We start from the raw sequence: 25,275 nt of genomic DNA, 5'->3' as shown, positions 1-25,275 counted from the left end.
CCAACAGTGGGCCTCCTGGAATGTTTACTTTGTCAGATAGGGTTTTGAGGCCTACTGTGACAAGTATCTTTGGCCCCTTTAAGTAGTTCCGATGCTACCTCTAGACGCCAGGCAGCTAACTACTCAGCCTCCTAGTTCCATGTCTGTCTCCCAAACAAACCTAAAGAGCCATCTAACTTATCCGGGCGCACCACTGAGCTGAGCCGGTACTTGGGTTATCCTGGCATGCCTTCACCCTTCAAACAAGCCCTAGGTGTGTATTTAAGATACAAAACATGCAGAATTATGCGAATCAACAATACAGTACTTCATTCCATTAGAAAGTTTTGTTGCACATGTGGGACGGCTTTGGCTGTGCGCCCACAGCACGCGCACCACCCATAGTTGTGAAAGGCTTTGCTGGTGCTTATCCTTAAGACCAAGGGTGGCATACTGGGTGGTGTGGCTCCCACAGACTTGCTTTCTGCTTGCAGTTGTTTTTTGACACTAGTGACGTGCTGTAGGAGTCTTCTACAATGTGGTTGTAATATGGTTTCATCCAGAGTTTCTCTTGAATCTATGAAAACTGGTGTGGGGAGTTCAGAAGGTGTTATCCCAGGTGATTTTTCTAGTGGGGAGCTCCACTCTTGCCCAAGGATAGTATCACATGATACTTTCAACTGGACTAGGACCACCTGCCAGTTTTTCTCCACAAAGCAGGCTGTGGAGCTTGTGTTGGTGGTTCCTGGTTTGACTGTGGTTGATTTTTGGACAAGACCGTGCGCTCAAGAGTACCTGAACGACCTAGTTTGATTCCCTTCTGTTTTTTTCTTTCAGTCCATATCAAAATGTCTGCCGGCAAAGCACAGATTGGGAAACCTGCCCCTGAATTCCAGGCCACGGCCGTCATGCCTGGCGGAGAGTTCAAAGACATCAAGCTTACGGACTACAGAGGTAAGTGAGGTGAAAGGTTGTGAGCGGTTATCTTATCGTGGAGAGCTATTGATTGTTGAAAGTAAACCATGGTCACAGCCAAGCAATGATTTGAGTGAACGTGTTGGACCTTGAGCGCGCCATAGATTGTCGGTTTCTGAGACGAGGCGGGAGTGGGGTAAGAAGGTGGGCTGATCAGCCATCCCTTGTCACTTAGTCCTAGGGACCTGTTTGGGTTGAGTCATTTGTTCACAATAACTTATCACTTTTACGTCTTCACTTTTTGCTTTGGTAGCGCAAATTCAACCTAAGTGGGTTTCAGAGCGCTGTATAGAAGCTGCAAGAACACAATACAGTCTACTTTGCTCTAACTGGAAACATACGAGCAGATTATTAGTAAAATATTCAGCTTTAAGTGGGACGCATTTCACAGCAGTAATAAAACTAGTTCCTCCCGGGGTCTAGATCAGTGCTTCCCAAACATTGTAGCATCACGATCCACTTTTTAGTGCAACAAACTTTGGTGGCCCATCTAGGTTTAGTGGACATCAGGAGGGTGGATTTTTTTTTTCTGTTAAACCACTATGGTAAAAAGGTCTGTCGTGTATTTGCAGACAGAACCTTTTCCGTTAAAGTGGTCACTAAATGTATATAGCCAGTTTTGTAGATACAAGTATATTGCACGCAAATGATGATGTGTGGGAATCTAGTTTCAGACTATTTGTGCATCAGCAAGTGAAGTCTTGATTTTTGTTCTGATCTTGCTAAAATATTTGTTTTCATCGCACGTTAGCAGTACAAAAGTCATTCTGCTGTCCAGTTCATTTTCAGGTATTTAGATTGCTAGGAAAAAAAATGACATCCTGATCTCCTTTTACTCGTCATGTAGCTCAGTGGGACTGTCACATAATTCACTATTTCACTTTCTCGGGCTGCAAAGTGAGACTGGCATATAAAAAAACACATTGAGGACAGAATGTAAAGTCCTTTTTAGGTTTCGCCTGCGCGTACACTTGCGTGCATACATGCAAAATCTTTTGTTGGTTTAAAAAAAAAAAAACTTGAGGTGCTTGGAACCAGCCCTTTACTTACCATTGGCTTTCTCCAATGTCACTCTGACTTACCTGCTTCGGATTGGCTAGCACGTCATCTTCGTCACTTCCTGTCTTCACTGATCTTGCTGTTGAGTTTGCCGTGGACCTAGTACTCATTCCAGTCACTTCCTATTGGACACTGGTCAGTGTCCTACCCGCTGGCTTCCACGCTTAAGATACTTTTTTCTTGTTTGCAGTCTTCCTCTTCACGGGCCTTCTGTCTTTCTTCATTGCTGTCTTTTTTTTTTTTTTTTTTCCCTTCCTGCATGCCGTCTGTTTGCCTTTTTTCTGTCATTCTTGACATCCGTCGTCTTAATTTCTGCCTACTGTCCTGTTCGCTCTTTACCACATGCCGTTTTCTGACGTATGTCCTTGTCTGCCCTCTTTCCTGAATGCAATATATTTCGCCTTTGTCTTCTATGCAACTAGCTTACAAATATCAGAAAAATGTTAGGTTTGTTTTTAATTTAATCAAGCATAACATTTTTAAATATTTGTAGGCCAGTTGCATAGAAAAAAGGCAAAACATATTGGCGCTGTCAATGTTTGTTTTATTTATTGCCTGAAATGTAGTGACCTGCTAAGTTCGGGAGCTGTGAGACTCGTGTCCCTAACTTTACAGTCAAAATTCCTGATTTGTTAGCTGTAAAAATGCATACTGTAATCTCAGCAATGCAGCCCCTATTTACATTTCACTTGTTTTTACTTTGTTTGCCTTAAAAAAAAAAAAAGTCCCATACAAGATGGGACTCGTACAGTGAACTGAATCGCCTCCAGGTGCCTGGGTGTGGTGGCTGGTTTAGTGGCACACAAAGCGGTGAAATTGGGACAGACTGTGGTGTTCTCAGTGCTGATAGGTGGGCCATAAAGGTTGCGGAGACACATGAACATCCAAAGCTTGTCCTCTCTGCAGAGCAAAAAAATTCGATTTATCAGTTGTATTTCTGAGTGTGTAAAGGAGGTACCTAGCAGTCGAAATAGATTACACTACAGAGAATGCAGTGATTGGAGTTGAGTGGGGGGGCGGTTGCAGAAGGCACTGGTGACTTACAGGAGATGAAGGAATGTGTAGAAGATGAGTGATATGTAAATGGAAGGTTTCAGAAAGGTGTGGGGAATAAATGCAGAATTGTAAAAATGTGGTGAGAGGACGGGACTAATGCTCTGAGAACCACTATACGTTCACACACCTTCATTTCAATTTTCAGAATTGAACAAAATCCTCTAATAGATTATCCGACGCCGGTAACCGGTATCTGCATTGTCAGTGGAGCTCCCTTTTAGATGAGTGTGCCTGTGATGTTTGGGTGCAATAACACTTTGTGGCTGTCTGGATGAAGCACAGGATTCTAGTTTCTTTTAAGCCAGCCCTTAACTCATACACGCTTCCTGGAAAGGATTAACCGTTGAGCTCCCCAGGCCCCACTCCTTTCAAATGCCCCCGCCTTTTTTCATCCCACTTAAGGACTGGCAACAGTCTTCCTGAATTACAGAAGTGTTGGTAGTTTGCAGTGTATGTAAAGTGTTAAGGTTTCACGAGATACAAGAACACCACAGTGTGGAGTGCAGGGTCGGGTCCAGCATCATAGATACAGGGCAGTGATTGGTGGAGCACAGGGATCCCACAAGCAGTCACTTGAAAAAGCCACAAGTCCCAGCATTGAAATTAAAGGGCCCAGCAGTGGTACTGGGAAAGTGGGGAGTTGAGGTGTGTGGGTTTTTGTTTTTTTTGCCTCAATGGCAGAGTGGAACTGGCAGCACAACCCAAGCTTGCTTGCAGTACAGCAGAAATTGTGGTGATTGCAAAGGTGGAGAGAATTACAGCGCCTATAAAGCCAATATACGCATTTATATGTAAAATGGGAATAAAGTTAACAAGATGGGGTGTTCAGCGTTGCCAGGCCTGAGGGGCGGGGCTTCGGCTGCCTACCGTAGAAATTAGCCCATTGCCCTGAAGGAGCAGAGATGAAACACTCCGGGGGCTGCTGAGACTGGTACAGGGTTGGGTCAGAGGGGAGGTTGGAGATGTTCTTGTTTAGAGGTCGCAGAGGCGTGAGGCAGGTTATACAGGTGAAAACAGACTTTCTGCTGCAAGTGCCCTCCACGGGACCCTTTCCCAAGGAGAGTTGAAACCGAAAAGTGGGGGCTTCATGTGACGCAAGTGCCAGGTAAAAGTACAATACATTTCTGAGATCGGTCTCTGCAGTGTGGATAGACTGATCTCACCCTGCAGCTTCGAAGCACTGTAATGTAGGATACATTACTCTTAACTGTTTTAAAGGTACTATAAAAACCAAAGAACGATGGAAGGCTGAGTTAATGGGCCTCAACCATGTGTACATCGAAGCCCTCCCAGTGTCATAGTCCGTCACACATTTTTTAAGTTTTTCTAGCAGAGCATGTGCCGGCCAACAAGTTTCGTCTCTTGGTAGTAACCAGATTCCTTAATCAGGGCTAGAGTAAATATGGATAGGTGGATGGTCGCCCTGCTCCAAGAATGAATTAATGCATGCAGCAGTGCATTGCACTTTGGTGGTCTGTCTAATTATAAACATACCCCCAGGAGGTCTTGTAGAGGTGTTAGGCCTGCTGAACACTCCACATATCTTGATGTGGATTGCACATATTTTTCATGTTCTTTTGTCCTCCTTTAGCTGTAGAAACATTTTCAGCTGACCTCGCTCAATTTGCTTAAGAACAAAATTGATACTTTAACGTTTCTGCCAAGACCCCTACCACATGCCGGCCTACCTAATTTAGGGACCTTATTGCTATCACTTTCTTTGCGGCCATAATGTGATCATTATATCTGCATGGTCGGGAAGTACCATTCCATACTTGTATCTTGAGAAACAAACCCAGCGCTTGCCTTCGACTAATCACTGGTCTGTGATTGGATTGTGGGCTCCTATTCTGATGCCCTTGTGAAGGTTCATGACGTGCTACAGGCTTAATTTAAACACTGTTTTCCGTAATCTGGATCAAATAAAATGTCAATGCAAATTAAGTAAGGTCCATAATGTTGATGCCACTAACAAGCACCTGCAAACGTTTCTTATCCTAGACTTCTAGTACAGACAGGTTCTTTACATCTCTAGGTGCTTTGCAAGCCCAGAGTCCGTTTATGTTTTGTTTCGACTCTGAGGAAGTCGACAGGGCATATTTTTTTTTATACAAAAAAAAAAAAAATGGGTTCTGGGGTTTCCAATCATTGAAATGTACCATCTAATGAATGAGGTCACAATTTATCTCCAAACCCAAGTTGAAGACCTGAAATGAAGGAACATTCTAGAATGTCTATCGGGGATTGTTAGTGAGAGGGTTGAGAAATAGTTTTGCACCGCTGAGCGCTGCCTCATGTAAACAAATATTTACATTGCGACTATTGATACAGCAATGCTTGTATTAAGTGGCCAGCACATACACATGGGGCATTATGCAGTGGTAGACTGACCTTTCCCTGACGCTCAGTGCGTGTGCATGAAAACCATGGCCCATGTCGGTCTACTTTGGTGTAAGCCATTTAATTTATAAAACATTGAGTGGTACTTTGAGCTCACACTGTGCTCCCACCAGCAGAATCCTTGGGCTGGATCATTTCAGAGATGAGTAAATTGTTACTACTTTACTGACTCATCGATTCACTTTCTGTGAGTCTCCCAGGCATGTTGCTTTTGATTCAAAAAAGGGCCTCTTGCTCGCAGCACGCCACCCCTTCCCCCCCCCTTGTGAAATACAGGTGACTAATAAAGCTGCTTTCCCTTTTCTGCAGTTGATGAAACTTCAGTTTCAGGTCAACAAGGAAGTCCTTACATGTATTTCTCAGTTCCTCCTTCAGGGAAGGAGGACTTCTGGGAAGTTGTATGACTTGGCTCATCTCGTGTACTGACACTTTCTTCGCATGAAATAAGTTGCAACTTACTGATGTGCTATGTTAAACCCTTGTCATAATATCCCAGTCAGATGGTCCCTGATCTTGTAATCTGGAACCACCAAGGCCCTTTCCTGTTGGACTCTGTAGCATTACTTGGGGGGACGTCTCCCTCCTACACATTTTAGGCATCGGTTCCATTAATGCTGTTTATTTGAGATCCTACTGGTCCACCTGCGATAACTGGGTCCACAGCAGTCCCTGAACCACACCACCAGTGAGGGTAGCTATGAAACGTGGGCCAAAACTTTCTTTCAAGATCTAATAAGAGATTTGCTTCTAAAGCAAAAAATCTATCCTGGGAACATCCTGTGAAAAGCTCTTTGAGGTAAGTGTCTTTCAGTCTTGGTGATGACTTGCACCAACATCTCTGAGCTTTGCCTCAACCTCCGCTTTCTGTGATGCCGTTGGATACTGGGCACCCGCTGGCACTTGACTTTTCATCCCTAATCCAAAGAACACCCAGAACCTATCTGGAGCCTGTTCGGATTTAAGCACCCGGCTTTAGATAAAATTAAGTCAGATGGCCACCACTTGATTCTGCTTGTACCAAGCAGATCCAAGACAAATGACTGATCCATACACCCTCTAGGCACTACAAAATTGAAGTTCATTTACTTATTCAGCAAAATTAACACTGTGCTCAATCGCTGGATTAACATTTTGGGATTCCAGGCTGAAACCAGATAAACTATGCTGAATTATGCCTCAAATTAGACCTGCAGTACCACTTTCTTCTCTAGCCATGAAATACCTTGATTAATATTTGGGTGGATTATGTCGCCCTAAGGTTGGTTGTGATCTAGCCCAGCACATGATGGTACTGGATTGTGACTGGACAGACTAATGTCCTTGCCCTGGTATTATTTTACTGAATCTTAATCTCCCTTTCACTCTTCCGCTGGGCAGGCCAGTCTGTTCCAGGACTGGCTTAGACTGTCATTGCTTTTGGGTCCTTTAGAATTGTGCCAAAGTGATTGCCTTGTAACGGGCTAAGAAGAATGCCTTGGTCACATGATAGCCTAGGCCCAGCAATCTTTGCTATAGAAATGGCTTGGTGCCCCCTTAATTTTGCTGGGATCACTATTGCTTGTGATCGGTCTACCACGGACCTTAGACTAAAAGCTATCCACATTCGATGGTGGCTTTCTCTGGTGCTTACTGCCCCTAAGCTGGTGGTCACAGCTGTGGGAGGCCAGTAGTGGTTTGAACATTTCACGATTATTTCAGACTTGGGACAGTGGCACTATCTCGTGGTTCACTTTCTTCCTGGACCACTTTCAGGCATACTTCATTTGCAGAGGCCTTGTGGCTTGGGCTTTGCCGGTTTGTCACTCTAAAATAGGTGGAGATTCTCTTGCCTGGTCTAATCATTTGGTTTCTTAGAACTGGAAATTGTGCTGTTTGAATGGGGAGGGGAATTGGGACATCTGGCTAAAATATGTATGTTGGAGGTTCCGGACTGGGTAGCCAGGATGTTACTCACTGAACTATTGAAGTTGATCAGTTCTGATCTGGGCAGTTCAGTTGTTGCAGTTATGATCTCCCCGTTCTATTGGAATGGAGTCCGAACCTGTGGAAGGTTTATTAGCTGCTCCACGTTCGGGCAGTATACTTTAAATTATCCATTAAAATCAATTTCCAATTAAAATTGAGTGTTCTACACGTGACACATAGGCTTGATGGCCAGGTATCCACTGGCGCCCTCAAACTCCCCTCCATGGACCATATCTACACCAGCATCTGAAGAGCTGCAGTTGGATGTTAGTTCTTTGTGGCTCTGAGTTGTATGATGGGATCTTCGAAAAATTCGGAATAAATTGGTGATCTTTTCCTGTCCCAAGTGTTCAGTTGCTGAAGTGACAATGGGAGCTTTTTGATTTCACAGTTGGCCTTTGAATTTTCCCTCATAATGATATGCCCCCACCCCCCACACACAAGCACTCCCCTCCAGGAGTGAGCCATGTGCTCTTCCTGTCTGCTGCACTGACTCCTAGCTAGGGAGGGTGGCACGTCCTGGGGCATGGGAGCACATCCTGGAACCCTCCACCACATGACTCCATCCATCATTGGAAGCTATGGATTGACCTGGTAACTGATTTACAACATCTTACTGATACGAGGCAGTCCTTGGGGGTGAAAGTCTACACCCTCTTCGGGGAGAGTCCTGATCATGACAGTCGTGTGGGGCCATTTAGTCTGCAAGTGCAGTGCCAGCGATCTTGTGAAGATAACTTGTGAACTTTGATAAACTAGTTTCTTTAACTTGTTGGCTAGCGTCTTAAAGGTAGAATTTACTACCTTTAGCCAGGATATAGATCCCTCAGACTTCAATAAGACTGAATATGGGGATTTTTTTTTCTGCTCAATTCTTAAACTCGTGTTGCTGTCTAGTACACAATACTGTTCACACCAGTACTGTATTTGATGGTCCCACGTTTTGCAGTTGTGGGATATGTTGATGCTTAGGGAAGGCACAGGACCCCAGTTAATGCCTCTATCTGATCCAGCAGTGTAGTGTAAAGACCTTGAAAACAAAGCATGAATTAATAAAATGTTAGTTGGTTGTGACCAGATTTTGCATGATTTCTGCAGTTATAGCTGCAGAATTCTTTTGCTCACAAGGCATGTTATGGCATACTGTGAAGAACCTGTGCTATAAAGGATGTGGGAGTCGATCTAATTTCTTGCAGCAAGCACCTGGGGACATGGACTACCATCTGCGTTGCTCAAGGGCCTGCTTTAACCACTTGCTATGCTGGTTCCAAGTGGTAACTTACGCCATGAACCCCTTGAGTCTAGCTTAAACTCGAGGCCTCTCACTGTATTGGGCACTAAAAGTGACTATCCTGGGCAGCTAGCTTTGAAATCATTGTTTGCTTACATGGTTTTGTAGACTCTTGGTTGAACCCACCTTGTTTTGGTGAAGTTACAACCTAACTCATGCCATGATTATGTTTTTGTTAAGCGCCCCTTGGCCGTCTGGGTAGGATTGAAGTCCTTGGCTTCTCTGACCTGCGGGTTCTGGTCTTTTGGCTGGCTGCTTGCGTTAGGGTCCCAATATGCTGGAACCCAGGTTTTACAAGACTTTAGTCACGGCGCCTCAAAAGGGTTTAAATGAATAAACGTCTCTATGTTTCAGATAATGCTAGGGCTACAGATCTTAGAAAGATCTGATATTGGTTTCCTTTGCAAGAGTCTTGATAATAAATAAAGCCAGACCAAGTTTGAAGTTTACTTCAGTGGTTCCCAACCTTTTGGCTTCTATGGACCCCCCCCCACCCCCCACCCCACACACACTTAGTACTGGACCCCCACTGAATCATTATTGGATTTTGGGGACCCCAATGAGTCATTACTGAAAGCTGGGGAAGTCTCTAATATTACTTTTTCTAAGCTGCCGTGGACCTCCTTAGGCTTTGTGGACCCCCAGGGGTCCCCAGACCACAGGCTGGGAACCACTGGTTTACTTGATTGCAGTATATGTACACTGGCACCATTTTGAAAGCAGTTGGAAGTTTCCTAAAGCTATCTTTCTGAAAGATATAGGATGGTTGAAGTGGGTGATGCATGTAATTGTTCACTTTCTAGTGCTGAAACCCTGAAACTGTCCTGGACAAGTCCCTGATCATGTAGGTCCTGAAAACGTTCCCACGTTTTGGGTTGCCCATCGTGCTGCCATGGAGCTGCCGATTGCCCCGCCACCTGTGAACCTCCTACTGGGCTGGAGTTGCCCCCACAGGAAGCAAAATAGCCACCAACACAGCAGTGACTTCAAAAATAGAATTGTCTGTTGCTGGATTTAGGTGTTTGATCAGCTACTTTGGCAGCCTGGTGCACTGTGCGCCAAGGCCTTACAACAGGCCCATCTCCTCTAGGTGTAGGACCACAGAACTTGATGTCCGGAGCGCATTTGCAACAGGAGGCAATGAACAGAGAATGTAAGACAAAATATTGACCGCAGGTGGTGGGTGTGGAAGATATTCCAATACTGATGAAAATACTTCGCCAGCACTCTGGGTAAAAGTGCAAAAGAATGTTCAGCCTTTCAACAGGTGGGTGTTTAGGACTCTGTGAACTGGAGGATGGATATTTTTGTATTGGCTTTAATGAATGGAGTTTCTCTAGACTGGTTCTGCTCCCTTACTCGGTGCTCTGAAAGAACGGGCCAGCTAGTTGAATATAGGCCTCGGTCCCGCACAGGGACGACTGGCCCATAGGACAACTTAGTGGTGGCTCGTCTAAAGTAACGTGTGAGGTGGTTTTTAGTTTGTGGGCCTGCTTTGTCGTTTTTTTTTTTTATTTAGTTTGTGGTCTCTCGCATCTCAAACTACCGACGGTGTCTTTACAATATTTATACTGTGCTGTTGAGCGATCCTACTTATTGTAGGTATTGGATTGGCCATCGAGGGCCAGTTTGGCAGTGCCCAGGCAGGTCTTGTGTCCTGCCACTGCTAGAAGTAGTGGAAGCGACTGGTGGACGCACGAGGACATGGCGCTTCTGCTCACCAGTTACCATTCAGCCTCCACCCTGACCCGGAAGTGGTCCTGGCTGAGGCTGGTGCTGCCGCGGGGAAAGAGGGGAAAAAAAACAGCCATGACTAAGTGACTGGAGCAGAAGACAGAACACGGGCATCAGCAGAGATCGCCCCCTTCAGTTTACTTTTACACTTGAGCCCGTACCGCAACGAAACTTGAGGGCCCCCCTCCCCTAGACCAAGTCAGGGGCCTGCTTCTTTCTCCCTCCCTCCTCGTCTCAGCACAACACCTGGCCTAATTGAGTCCGGGGGGCGTGGGTTCGCATTCCATGTTCTTTGCAGGGGGGGCGCCAGTTTAGTTAGGCCCCGTCTTGGGGCATTCTGAAAGCTGGCCTTGGAATGCATTTCACTCATTCCTTACCATTGGCTTTGTAAACATTTTCTCTTTCCATTTGCTGGAATGATTTATTTTAGGCTGTCAGTGTCACTCCTGTAGAGCATACCCTGTTCACCACCCCTGCCACTCCTTGAATTCTTCCAGGAGTGCTCGTTTTCTGTAAGCAAGCCTTTACATTTTGTCCTCAGATCGTCAGATTTTCTGTGCATTGAAGGATATAAAATGCTAGGCTGTCTTCCAAGGTAGCTAGACGTTTATTTTTTCCTCTCACGCTTCAAAGTGAGTAGATTTATGTGACAATCTGGGTGTGTAAAAGAGGGGGATGGATGATATATTCTCTCTCCCTGTGCCTCTGCTGCAGCTTCTGGGTTTTGATAGCACTGACACCCCTGGGTACTGTGCACTCAAATTCATTTTATATACGATAGTATTTGTTTTCTAACGAAATATGTCTAAATGAACTGTGCTAATATAGAATATATTAGAATCAGGCAAGCACAAATGAAGCACTTTTCAAATTCTGAAGTGGGGGAAGAAACAAAGATCAATACTATCAAAACAATTCAGTACACTAGGTGATGCAATTACCACACATTTGTGCACTACATAGTTTTAATGGGTAAATCTGTATGTGGATGCAAGTGTAATGTTAATTTCAATCGAAAATGTGCTCAGTGCACTGCCGTTAAATCACACCATGCACTCTAGGCCACAGCAGGCCAAAGACACTCCAGGACTAAACACGTTGGTGAAGACAAAAGGTCTTGCATAGGCAAGACCTATTGGCTTTGGCAATGCTCCTCTACTGCCCCATCTCCGAATTCTACTGCCTGCCTCCTAGGTCATGGCAACATCACCGACGAGGAGCAGGTTATTAATGCTAGGCAGACCCTAGTGAATCTGACCTTACTCCACGACAGTTTCCAATTCTAAAAAAAATTCACATCACTGCATCTGATTTGTAGCTCAAAATCTTTCCCAGAAGTCGGAAGAATTTCGATCAATGCAGAGTTTAAATCCTTCTACAATGCACTCTTGCCATTAGTTCATCCTTGTCGTACTTAATTTTCAGGATCTCCCAATCACCTAGAGGCACCATGATACCTTCTTGAAGGAGAACATCCGAATTGGCAATCACAGGACACTCGTGTATGGTGTTCAGTCGCCCCTGATCCTGCTCAGTTTCTCCCTCCCCACCCGTGTCCTCTGTACGACAAACCGGATCAGTCCCCGCGCACCTTGCATTAAACGCTATAGGTGCAACCCCTCCCTTTAAGTGGACTTTGCCCTTCATCCTTCAGAGGTTGTACAATGATTACCGCAGAGTCGGCTCACTTCCAGCACATATACAAAGGTCACTAATGTATAGACACGGACAGGGGCGTACCTTAAAAAAATGATCTTGTAAGTAGTTTGGTGCAGGCTTGCAGTCTGATATAAGAAAGTGTCGATTTCACCTGGGATTTTTACATGCCAGACTGAAAACATTCGTCTCCGTTTTGAAGGCCTTAACAAAACATCGATGAGTTTGAAAAATGTCAAGTGTTCAACAGCCCTCTTTCCACTGCCACTTAAGCCCTGCTCATGTCGTGTTCCTCATCTAAAGTATTTGAACAAGTTATCACAGCCCGACTGCTGGGAAATCTGAAGTTCACACCCCACTAATCCTAGTGACCAAGCTACGACCCTGGACAATTCCAGCCAGGAAATAGGGAACCTCACCATTTCCAGCCCAGATGCCTAAAACTTTCGCCTGTCAGTCTGAAAAACACCAGTGCTGCGAGGCCAGCCTGGCTCGTCGAGGTTCCATGCTGAACAGGATAGACTAGCACATGGGCCGCTGCACACTGATGCAGCACCTCATTTGACAAGCAACATTTTATTCTTGTGGAGAATAAAAATTGGATTTCCACTCTGCATATAAATTGGATTCTAATGTGGCATTTTGTTATCCCTGTGCACACGTGTAGCACAGATTAAAAACACAACGTCTTGCATAGGAGGAAGGTAAATTTTTGAACCTTGTGGACTTGGCAACAAATTGGGCCTGGTGTGCCCCTGATGCATTATGGTACTTGGCCTCAGTTACTACATTCTCAGTAGTCAAATACAACTAGCTTTACTTCAGAGGCTGCAGCACATCAAAACTAAAGCCCTAAATGACTGCAGATTCTGATGAAATATTCAACATGGCGTGCTCCAGAAAAGCAACAATTTCAGGTGTCCCACATACACCCACCTGGGCCTGACGGCGCTCACCTGTAGGAACCCGTTACTCATTGCCACTGCTGATTTTCCAGATCCTAGGGGTAAAGCGTCACTGTTGTAGATACGATGCATGTCCTATGAAGAAACTAGGAACCCACTGTTAAATGGATAGTTTTGTCTATTTCCACTGGAGAAATTGAATCACTGCTCTTGTTGCACACTCACGAAGCAACATTCCAGGTTTCAGCATTCCTTGCCAGCATTTCTGTCCAACATTTACATTCTCCTAGTTAGTTCTTGACCTACACTTGGGTTGCATTAGCCAAGACCTTTTTTGTTTCACTACTTGCATGGGCTTTCAGTCTGCCCTATTCCTCCATTGGCATGCTGAAGTATCATTCATATTATGCTTCCTCCCATCACACAAGCATTGGCAAAGCCAGTAAGTCTGGCCTATGAGAGCTACTGGCTTTGCCAATGTCTTTTTGACATAGTGTAGATCTGTCGGCTAAGAACCTTGCGACCAGCGGCCTTGAGCATCTGGGCTATTTCATCGGTACTATGGGCAAAGTACTCAATTCTGGGTCACTGACCTGCATAATATCAATAATAAATTGTTTTAAATACTGTCACAACGCATTTTCTGCCATTTCTTAACACTCTAAATGACCAGTGTTATTACACAATCTTATTATAGCCCGTGTAGCCACTTTAGAAGGAACGTCAGATTTGGCACTCATGAGCTCTAGTTTACAAGACGTTACTAGATGCCAATTGTAATACAATTGGCCATCTTGTTGCACACTGACTATATGTGAATGTATACGAGCTCCTTATTTGTGGGGTCCATGAAAGAGTAGCTAATCCTCCAAGTTTTTTCTATGCGTATTTAGACTTCTGTTACTGAATTATCTAATTATAATAGAGTAAAAGGGACTAGAAGCACTAGAATAAAAGGGTAAAAATGTGTTTCTCAAGTATGAAGTAAAATCTTAAGAGCTCTCCATTAGTGGTGCACAACATGTATGCAGCTGTATAAGTAAATATTTCCACGCCATTTATTGGGTGGAGAAGCAGAGGGTGACATCCTTATTTACTAAATTGTGAGTAACTCGTACACGTCTCCGTGCTTTCGTAGTCTGATTTGTATTACTGGATAAAAAAATTAGAAAGCAAACGTATTGGTGCTTGCATACAAGAAAGAAAAGAGGACCGCCTCAATTTAGATGCGTTTTTTTATGGTTTCTATAAAGGTAATGCAAATCACCAGTAAGACTCCATTGGAAAGCATTGAATTGAGGTTGGCACTTTTGCTATATTTCTGCTTTGCCCAGTGGGCATTAACTATATAGGATGAAATGGTGTTTCGTTAATACATGAGTTGGGAGGCAAGTGACCTATGTGCATTTAATCACCAGATGGGACGTAACCGCACTGAAACTTTGCAGAAAACATTTCCTGCACTCAATGCAAAGTATCGTTTGGTGTGGGACCGGGATTGGCTGATGTATGGACATTGATTTTCGCTAACAGAATGTATCTCCATAGAAACTAGTTGTACAGGTGGTAGCGTGTCCTGCGTTTCATGCCAAGTTGTCTTGCTTCTCAAATGTAAGTCTGCATATAGAAAACACAGTAAGCATTCCATCAAAGTTCAGGGGTGCGCCTTTATCACGTTGCCAGACCAATCGGTTGGCTCTGGCTAAATCCAAAAGACCAACCTAAAGGGTACGCTTGAAAAATTAAATACTGGGGAGGCATTTTTTTCTTTTTTTTTTTTTAGGTAAAATCTTTACCTGCTTAAAAATCGCACCGAGACCACATTAAAGACTCGTGCAGCAGAAATTTGACTCCTTACGCATTGACTTACACAAACTCCCAAGCCAACAAAACATGGAAGAATCCTTGTTTGAAAGTGAATATTACTCACAAAATTGCTATTTATGGTCTCTCCAGGTTTCTTAATTGAAGAAAATATTCACCATAGACTGTAAAACTAACAAGATTCCACCTACAAATGCACTGTAAACAAGCCTTCCGATGCTATTGAGTCAAGACTCTTGCAGTATCTTTTGGGTTCGGAGTGTTCTCTTAAAGCCCTGAAGTACCATTTCGCTCCTGTGAAAGCTGTTTTGTGCTGCTGCCTGTTTCTGGCCAGCACATAGCAATATACCACCGACACCCTCTCTACTCATGTTCCCTGCTTGGGCCTGCTCTTCTCTTGAAGTAGTTTTTTTTTCCTGACATAAAACTCTGACTTAATGTCAGACCCCTTGCACCTACAGGATCCCAACGGGCTTGATCCTGCCTGAATGCAATAGAAGTCCTGCAGAACACTTCTTAAAACCGTATCAAGATCCTTCGTGGGATATGCTGATAGATCTGTAATGCTTGCCTCATGGTGTCAGACTCCTCTTCTCGTTGGCAGCCTGCTCTCACTGAAGCGCAAACTTTAATTGTTAATATCACCACTCTTAATCTGTACAAAATGTTATGAAAGTTAAGTACCTTAGCTTTGTGAACCAAAATTGTTGTACACACTTTTCTCTCTGTGGAGAACAAGCAATTAAAAGTGTTTAAAGAGAACCTCCACCCAAAAGCTTATTCATGATCCTTGTATTACCAGTTGAATTCCACTAGCTACGAATAATGGTTGCCAAGCGGAAACGTTCATGTGACACAATGTCCCCACTGATGGTCTCATCAGTAATTTAAAGTATGTGCAAGTCCTTCTGCCCACTAATGCTCAGTGTTAAAGTTGACAGTGGTCCTTCGTCAGGATTATGAGAGAATCGTTGAATGTAACATTTTGGGTCACTGGCTTGCATAGATATTCAAACTTAAAATGATAGGAGCATAAGTTTTCGCCCTGTGAAGATTCTTGTGTTCTAATGGTCTTATCTATTACAGGAAAGTACCTAGTTTTCTTCTTCTACCCTTTGGACTTCACCTTTGTTTGCCCCACGGAGATCATTGCGTTCAGCGACCGTGCGGCGGAGTTCAAGAAGATCAACTGTGAGCTGATTGGCGCCTCTGTGGATTCTCACTTCTGTCACCTGGCCTGGTAAGCTCCTCCTGCCCCACTTGTAGGTACCTGACGTCCGCAACCGCCCCCTCCAGGTTAATGTCCCATGCTCTAGTGAGATTGCTTAGGCCCTACCCCACTTGAGTGAAACTTGTAGGCTATGCTTAATTGGGTGCAGATTTGATCTGGGCTGCCTGGCCCAAGGAAGAGAATGGGCCCTTCATTATTAGGTCAAGGGCACAAGCGCTTAGGCCTGTTGTAAGTATTGTGGGCTTTTAATCACATCCAACTCGCGCCCATCACTTTTACTCATTCGTGGGCTTGCATTTTAAAAATCCTCTACCATTGGTAAATGCTTAACGCTTGTCTCCTGGGGGCAGTTGTGTTACCACCTTGGACACAGAGCCTGTTACATGGATAATAGCACGTTTGCCTATGCATTTTGACTGACTGCGAGCAAACTTCTTTCCTTTTGTCTAGTTCATACTCATGGCAGCTGTGGCGCTTTGTACCGGCTTGTTTATGTCAACTTTTTTTTACTTTTCATTTTCAATTAGTGGCAAGAAAAGTACAGTTAGGGATTTACAACGCTAATAGCTCTAACTCAAGCAAACGCAAGACCCATTGTATTTCAAATGCTTGTTAGCCTTATGGCGGCTTCCTCATTGCTCTCTGACCCAAGCACCTTGGAAGCAATAGACCCCAACGGGTCAGATGTGCTGCAGACATCAGCAGCTCACTACCCTTCACTTAAACTTGCAAAACCCTTTCCTACCTTGGGGTAAAGGGCAGCTCATGGGAAGAGGTTCTGGCCAAATGGACCCTGCGCTGCAAGGACTTCGCTTCAGTCCATGCATCATTTGACAGGACATACTTTGAAGCGTGGCCTCGAGCTGGGTGGAAAAAAATCTGAGATTGCACCGGCGTTGTAGAGCAGCCATGTGAAGGATATTCGCAACCTTAATTCCTTAGGTTTTTAACTCTACTTTTATTCCAAGCTTTGATTTTATTTTCCAAACCTTGCCCATATTAAAAGGTCTGCTACATGCTGCGGCTGTAGCCATTCTCATTACCGGGCATGACATTTGAAGAGCCATTTTAAGTATTTGAAGCAGTATCCGTTAAATGGCGACATGATTTTGTGGTTTTAGTGGAGTTTATCTTTAAACTGTTAAAGCAAATTGTGGTCAAGTTTAGCACTTCTAGTTTGAGTCTGGAATGTTTCTTATGGGAACGCGAGGTCTAGTGATGGGCGATGAATGAGGTGCAGTGCTAGACCTCCTGGTGCTTTATTTGAAATGTAGTAATTCACAAGCTGTTTTTACCTACCAGACCAACATTCAGATGGGCAGATGGGTTTGGCACAGATGCCCATCATTCCAAGTACCCATACTTTTGGGAATAGGCCAAGCACAATAAGCTCCTTAGCTTCACTATTGATCAGCACAGCTGCCCCTTTATGCAAAACGCTTATGCAGCAGTTTGGCTACACTACCTGTTCCAAGCCGCCATATTCTCGCATTGTGTGTCCTGGCTATTAGACCCAGGGGCATGAACAGGCTATCATAAGCATTTGAGGCCTCAGGCAAATACACAGTGGAAGCCATCTGGATGTTTCTTGCTGGGGTGTGGTATGTAGTGACCCCCGCCCCCCAACCTCCAGATGTTCTGTTACAGCATGATGTAAAAATATGAATAAAAAAATGCAGCTATAATTAATAGAATGTTCCAAAATCTGCACAAATTCAGATCTTGTGCTTTATTTCCGTTAAATTGAATTTGCACTAATTTAGGCCAGGGTGTTCAGTGTCTTTGTACCATGCTTGAGTCCAGATCTCATTTCGTTTAATGTTTCAGGACCAACACCTCGCGAAAAGAAGGTGGACTGGGCACCATGAACATTCCTCTGGTGGCAGACACAAAGCGCACCATTTCACAAGACTATGGGGTCTTGAAAGAGGATGAAGGGATCTCCTTCAGGTAAGTCACTTATGGACCAAAAGATCACAACTATATGCGTCCGCCCAAGATCTTCTAGACTCTGGTTCTTAACAATTGTAGAAAGTGGTGGGTAGTTATGCTGCAATTCGAACACCACCCGAAGGCTGAAGTAGACATCCTCCCACAGTGTACAGAGGTCTGCCATCTCGTGACTGACCTCAGGGCATAGAGAAAGGAGTTGGCTAGTTTGCTCCTGAGTGAGCAGAGGCATTATTGGGTTTTTGGCCTGGAGAAGGTAGAACGTCTTGTCAGTAAGAGGGTTGAAGTAATCAGACTGTTTGCGGATTCACATTGCCTTGATGAACTTTCATAGTGACTGATCTGGGCCAGTGGCCGGAAAATAGCAACATTAAAGTTTGCCCTGAAGGGGAGCTGAGATTCGGCTTACAAATCTTGAGTTTGACAGTTTATACAGTTTGTACTGGTAATGGTCCCTTTCAGTACAAATACCTGATCATTTAAAGTTTATCAGGCTTCGTATGTGTGCTGTGAAATGCAGCGCACATGTGATGTAGGAAACAAGAAAACCTTTTTTTCGCTGCACCTGCCTCGGAGGTGAGATTGTGGCTCCGATCCTTGTCTATGGATGCCTGTGGTCTGTCCGCAGTGGGTGGGAAATGGCGTTCACTTGATCGCCTTATTCAGCATTTCCACGTCTGTAGTAATCTGGCGCTGTCTGCATATACTTAGCTTGCACAGCCATTTTCCTTTTTTTTTTTTTTTCATTTAATCCTGCTGCTTCTAATTGCTTTAGCTTGCCTTCTAACTGAGCCTTTATGTGGAGCAAGATTATACAGTTAAGTGCTACTGGCTTTACGGTGGAGTCTGCATGGAGCTTGTGGTTTTTTAATTTATTTTTATTTTTTACGCCTGGGAAAGGGTGTGGAGTGAGGGGGTAGTATTTCCATATGCATAAATGGGTTAAGCTTCAGTGATGAGCACTGCTGCTGATATTCTACCACGCCACATACAGTGGTACCTATGTCCAACAATTCATAGTGTCTGAATTCGAAGGGATCATCAGTTGGTTCTTCGTAGTTTTATGGAGGGATTCCTAATGCAGACATGAGATGGACATGCTCTTGATCAAATGAGCTGTGCGATCTGATCCTGCTCGGTTTCCCTCCCATCATCCTATCTCAGTGGGCATGGCTCTCCTTGCTGTTAGGCTTAATAATTACCCTTAGTTTGCTGTTAAATCTTTGTTTATTTCCTGTAATATTTGTACTTGACCATACAAAGGCTGGTACTGGTGCAGAAAGATGGCGCAAAATTGGTTTTGGGATTAGCAAAAACATAGGCAAAGCTGAGGGTAGGTGGGTAAGTGGGGGGATTGAGCACACGTAAGTTCTTTAGTGAAGACCATTTATTGTGACGTGGGTTTTAAGGCAACTTTGTGCCTCTACACCTTGTCGGAGACTGGGGAATTAAATGCTTGTGGATTTTTGGTGGCCAGGAGGAGCTGCAGATTAATTCTAGCAAAATGGGATGGCCTACATTCGCTGTAGAGCAATGAGCAAGACCCAAATATCTCTCTTCCCAGATCTGCCAACTTAGTCAAACATCCCACTGTGTAGTGGGAAATGGCCGTGAAAAGAGCAGGCCCTCGTGCTGAGAACACCTTGTAAGGCCCTTCTGCCTTCACCATTGATTTGCTCCCTACTCCAAAGAGCAAAAATGGACAAAGCTTGCTGCGGCCACTGAAGCCATGAAGTGTTCACTCTTCATTGATATTGGCTCCTCAGCCTCTAAAAACTGCTGAAAAGCCACTATTCTGAAATAGTTTTCAGCTCTTTTCCCTGTCACCGTGTGAGATCTGCTCCTTACTGGATGACTGAGGAGTCAATATCGTGACAGTGGCCTGGAGTTGGCAGTTACGAAATTTGTGTGGTTGTCTGCAATGATTGGTGAGGTAAAATGTTTTTTCTGCATGGAGGTGTATTACTTGCACGTGGTGATCAGTTGTCCCTGTGTTTGCAGAGGGCTCTTTATCATCGATGACAAAGGAATTCTGCGCCAGATCACCATCAACGACCTACCTGTCGGCCGCTCTGTGGATGAAACTCTGCGGCTGGTGCAGGCGTTCCAACACACTGACAAGTTTGGAGAAGGTAAGCCACCTTTAGCAGTAGCTGCAAGCCTGAGCCCTGTGGTAGCATCTGCTTACACGCAGCTTTGTGTCCTGGTGAATTTTCACTTGTAACTGAACCAGGTCACCTTAATCTTCTCAACAAGAAGCACTGGTCTCCCTACTTGCGTGCAGTCGATGGACCATGGCAGTAGTTACTCCACTTCAGCACCCTGAAACTACTGCCATTAATTTTCATGGACATTTAAAGCTTGGCTTAATGGCTTTTGTAATTTGTACCAGCTGACTTACCAATGAGTACCGATTTTTATGGAAGGCACATTGGTTTAGCTTTCACTACCAGCCGATATTATAACACATGAATGTTCCTTTTGGTCGTGATGTCATGCCAACCCCCCTCTAAAATTTGTCCTGTGGTCAACCAGTCCTTACAGACCATAAAGTCATGTGCAAGGATCCCAAAACCTTAATGGTGCCTCATTTGTGCAAGTGATGTCTCCTACATCCTCTTCCATCATTCAGTCCATGCTGCTCATGGCATCTTGCACACTTCCAGAGCAGACCACATCTCTGCTACTTCATGCTGATCGTGATGTGAATATTTTGTTACCCCCACCGGGGTAGTGCAATCCTCGGTCACCAGTGTGGAGAAAGAAGCCATCAGCCTACTTAAAGTGTGGGGTGTGGTTTTTTTTTTTCCCCCTGCAAAAGTAGCAATATTGTAGCAAAGACACGAATGTGCCTCCCCAGATTTCCCCAACATCTATAATTCTTCAGATAGGCCACCAACAGGATGCATATGCATAGTTCGACTTCAGAAGACCTGGGTAGATGCAAGGTCTCAGACCCTGAGCTAGTTTGACTGAATACTTGTCACTGCCAAGCATGAAAACGAGGCTGGTGCATGTCAGAAGCTAGAGATTTCATATATACATATAAAATAGCTGCACGTTAAGCAACGTGGCTTGAGTTATTTGAGAAACATTAAAACACAAATTGCATAAATTTGCACCAGCTTCCTTCAGAACCTGTCCTCACTGAGGTAGCAGCTGCCCATACTATATTTGAGTTTTTTTTGTGGTACTTTTCTAATTTTCCAGATTCTTCCCTTGATGCCACGATTACTGGTCCGATCAGCCAAAATGCTGGCATGGTAAAACTCTCCCTGGTTTAAAATAAATCTGCTCTTGGAATATGGGCAAATATGTGCATGCCCCTTAATTGTGGAGTGATTTCTAGCAATTGCATACGCTGATGTTTCTCCTTTTGAGACCCATTTCATCCGCGAAACCTCAATGGCTGGCTGGTCGAGTGAATGATTAGGTGTTCCTTAATACGATAGTGTCGCAGCAGTAGTCTCTATAAAATGTTAGCATTTTTTTTTTTTGTGGTCAAGACTGCTGCCAACTGTACGTTTCTGGGTACGTGAGCCACACTATCTAGGCACACATAGCACATTGTTGAACAATATTACAACTCTGCAAATGTAACACATGTACTTTGACATGGAGAGTTGGCTTCCACATTTGTAGCTGGTCTCATGCAAACCTCGCTAGACCGGTGGACCTTCCTAACTTGTGCATGACCACCATGTCTGCAATTTCAAACCCAGAGTTGCTGATGGGTTTGATAATTCTGGGAATGTGTAATTGCCACACTTTTCCACATTTCTGCTGTGGAAGGGGTAATTGCCATAGAAATCGTCCTTTCCACACATTTCCCCTTGTAATTGCATTTATACGTGGTATTCCTGGGACATTTGGCAGTTCTTTACTACGTGCACATTTCCCCAGTATTCCAGGGGTACAGCATTACTACACGTCTTGGAATTTTGAATCTGGTGAACTGTGTCCACCAGAGTCTGGATTACTGAGATCTCCTAATGATGTGCTTAGTGGTGTGAGGTGGAGCAGTCTGTGTATGTAGCTGGAGATAGTCAATGGATCCTTCACACTATCACATTGGAGTCCTGCTGCTGTTCCTTTAAGGATTGTGTATAGGTCTAATAGTGTTGGTCATACATTGGGTGCTTTGCTGGAGCGGTGCGTAACTGGACATTGTACGATAGCTATTCTTTCTGCTTTCCATGGAGCATGTGCGGTCATTGGAGTCCTTTTGGCTTTGTGTGTGCAGGTGATTGGTAAAGAGAGCTGTTTTATGTAAGGGATTCTGTTTACAAGCCTGACACACCGTAACCTGCCAAATACCCCTTTCAGATTTAATTTCAGGTACAGAGGGGATAAGTAACTCATGAGGGTTGGGGGGCTAACACACCTTATAACTAAGTGTCAAGAAGTGTGTCCAAGATTTATACAATTTGAATGAATTTAAACCATTAATAAAATATAATGGGATGCAAGTGAGGAATGAGTCTCCCATTGTAAATGCTTTATTTTTTCCTTTAAGGGCAGAAAAAAGATTAGTCCAAAAAGGATGCTTTCAGGATTAGCCAACACGTGTTTTGCCCTTGAAGTCCTGCAAGGGAGTCTTTTTCAAGCCTATTTCAAACCCAAAAATACTTCCGGAAATACAAGACTTATTTTGGGGTTTGAAATAGGCTTGAAAAAGCCCTCAGCTTGCATACCTGAAAGGGCGAAACAGGTAGGGGCTAATCCCAAAACATCTTTTTGGACAGATCTTTTTCTGTACTTAAATCATTCTAGGTTTCTTCTTTTATGTGAAAGCAACTTTAATGGGCTACTCTTCGTCATTCTTCAATTGCATCCTATGTAATGCCTAAATTTAAAGGAACTGTGTAAATCCTTGGGGGGGGGGGGGGGGGCACGTCATTGACATTCGTTTTATGTAAGGGTTTATCTATTTTGTATGCTCATGGGGCCACGTGCTGCAGTGATATGGAGTGAGTTATTCAGACTCGTAGACCTTGTAGATGTTAATATTTTTGGATTTGAAAGCACCAATATTGTATTTCTTCATTCTCAGAGGCTGTAGATGAATTTTCCGCTCGCTGACAACTGGATTTGTTTGTTTTTAGCTTTAACAGAGGTTAATGGATGTTGGTCTGGTTGGCCTAATGTGATTGTGGCAACTTCACTTTGTCAATTAGTAGTCTTGTGGGAGTCCTGTGATTTCTAGAAAACCATTTTGACTAATGGGTGTCATTTCATTTTAAGAAATGAACCAGTATGAGATTTCTTCAATCTACATGCAGACGCAATGCAGATGTCCGCATCTGCAATGCTATCTGAACACAAATGGGTACCACACAATGCCACAAATATTGGACACAACTATGCACACGTTACCCATTGCTGTGAGGTTGGAAACACAATTGCTTCCCCAGAGAAATTGGCTGAATAAGGTAATTGTGCAGTGTAGTGGCGAGTGTGGTATTTGTTTCCATGTGAAACCAGGAGCCAACTTAGCAATGTATGGACATGTACTTTTATTTCGTGCTGAGAGGCTGGTTGAGGTGAAGGGAGGTGATCAAGCATGCACAAGGGGTGATTTCTTCAGCAAGAAAATTCCTCACAATAAGTAACCCACGTTTCAACAGCTCTAAAATCCCAGTATTCTAAGATTATCCAAGTTCATAAAGTAAGTCTTTGCTTTCAGCTCTAGTGTGAACTGACATGTCCAGTGATGTGCGGTAAGTGTCAAACTACAGGAAATATGTCAATACCAGATGGAATTTCTAGGCTCTGGAGAGCTATTTGTGCAGCTCTGCAGGAACCCAACAAAACACTATGCTTTGAATTGCCAGACCAGACTCGTGTCCTTCTCTGCCTCCACAACATGCCATGAGCCTGAGGTGGCAAATTCCAGCTTTGTGGATGCAGTTGTGTGGGTGTAATAGACACTTTTTTGTGTTTGCACTTTCCAAACTCAAGATTTTTGAGCACCTTCTGTCAGTAGCCAAAACGACCTCTGTAGCCTTGCCTCTGAATGCTTTCTTAATGGAGCAGCTACTTCAATTTCTTGAGCAATTGATGGACACTTTCCTGTGCTCACAAAGCAAGTCCTCATCCTTGTATACTGCATGGAGTCTCATTAGGCAGTGGTGAAAAGTCTGATTGCTGATCGGACTAGCCAGATCACTCTGGTACGTGACCTTCTGTCACTTCTCCTGCCCAATATTCTGTGGATGGTAGCAAGGAAAGACTGAAGCCAGGAGACCATGTTGAGACTTCACAAAGTACAGCAGCAATATTCAGTGGGCTCCCCAGCTGAGCTGGGGAAGGGAGGCCATTGAATAGACCAAACACTTATATTTTAAGGGATGAATATACCGAAGGCACTTTTGAAGAAAACCACTACTTTTAATGGCCTAAAATAAAATCTTGTTTTCTGTACTAGTCAGTAACTGAAGGCTTGTGTCAAATTCAAAGTATTGCTGTACAGGCATCTAACATTAGTTTCCTACTACAGCCTAGTTTTTCAATATGTAGCCCCGCTGCTCCTTTAAGTGCTTATGCTCAAGTGCAGACAGCAGGTAGGGTGGGTTGCTTTGCCCTACAAGTAGCATGTGGATCCCTTTTGTTAAAAGGTTTCCGAAAAATTTTGCTTTGCATATTCAATTTGCTTTGAATCTGGGCGAGATTTTATTTTTTAAGAATTGAGCACTGATGTCTGGGGTTTGGCAGGAAATGTGAATTGACCGCTTTGCATATTACACTACCTTGAGATTCACCAAACCATAAATTAGGTAGTGATCTATTTGTGCTAAAGTCTTTACTTTTTTTTCTTATTTCTCATTTCAGTGTGCCCAGCTGGCTGGAAACCAGGAAGTGATACAATCAAGCCAGACATTACTCAAAGCAAAGAGTACTTCTCCAAGCAAAAAGCATGATAAAAAGCATAAATGTGATGTACTGTAACCACACAATGTCCGTCACTGTCCTAGGTTTGCCGCAACAGTATGTGGGGAGCCATGCGGGTCTCAAGGCTTCTAGTCAAAGGTCTAGGTTTGTGTCTAGTGTTGATCCTAGTTTAGCCTTACAGCTGCTGTAACTTTTGTTGTGCTTGGGCATTTGATAGGACCTTGTCTAACCTGTACTGTAAACGCTGTAGCGGTCCATACAGCACAGCCTCTGATCTACTGTTGTCTACAAAGGGAGCAACTATTTTATAACACTATTAAACTTGATTAAAAAAAAAAGTATTGTCTTTAGTTATTTCA

The 25,275-nt window shown here is 44.0% G+C and overlaps 1 protein-coding gene across 1 annotated transcript in view; it reads left to right on the top strand.

The window, feature by feature from the left end:
* Positions 1 to 24,951, top strand: part of LOC138293578 (peroxiredoxin) — a 42,014-nt gene extending 17,063 nt beyond the window's left edge. The window contains exons 2-6 of the mRNA XM_069232843.1: positions 817 to 933; positions 15,931 to 16,084; positions 17,903 to 18,025; positions 20,027 to 20,157; positions 24,857 to 24,951. Of these exons, the coding sequence (XP_069088944.1) occupies positions 828 to 933; positions 15,931 to 16,084; positions 17,903 to 18,025; positions 20,027 to 20,157; positions 24,857 to 24,945 (603 nt within the window). The 5' untranslated portion in view covers positions 817 to 827 and the 3' untranslated portion in view covers positions 24,946 to 24,951. The remainder of the gene's footprint in view (positions 1 to 816; positions 934 to 15,930; positions 16,085 to 17,902; positions 18,026 to 20,026; positions 20,158 to 24,856) is intronic.
* Positions 24,952 to 25,275: the final 324 nt, after the last annotated feature.

This window comes from Pleurodeles waltl, chromosome 4_2 (assembly GCF_031143425.1).
Source record: "Pleurodeles waltl isolate 20211129_DDA chromosome 4_2, aPleWal1.hap1.20221129, whole genome shotgun sequence".
NCBI classification, from domain to species: domain Eukaryota; kingdom Metazoa; phylum Chordata; class Amphibia; order Caudata; family Salamandridae; genus Pleurodeles; species Pleurodeles waltl.
This window is presented reverse-complemented; position numbering and strand designations above follow the sequence as displayed.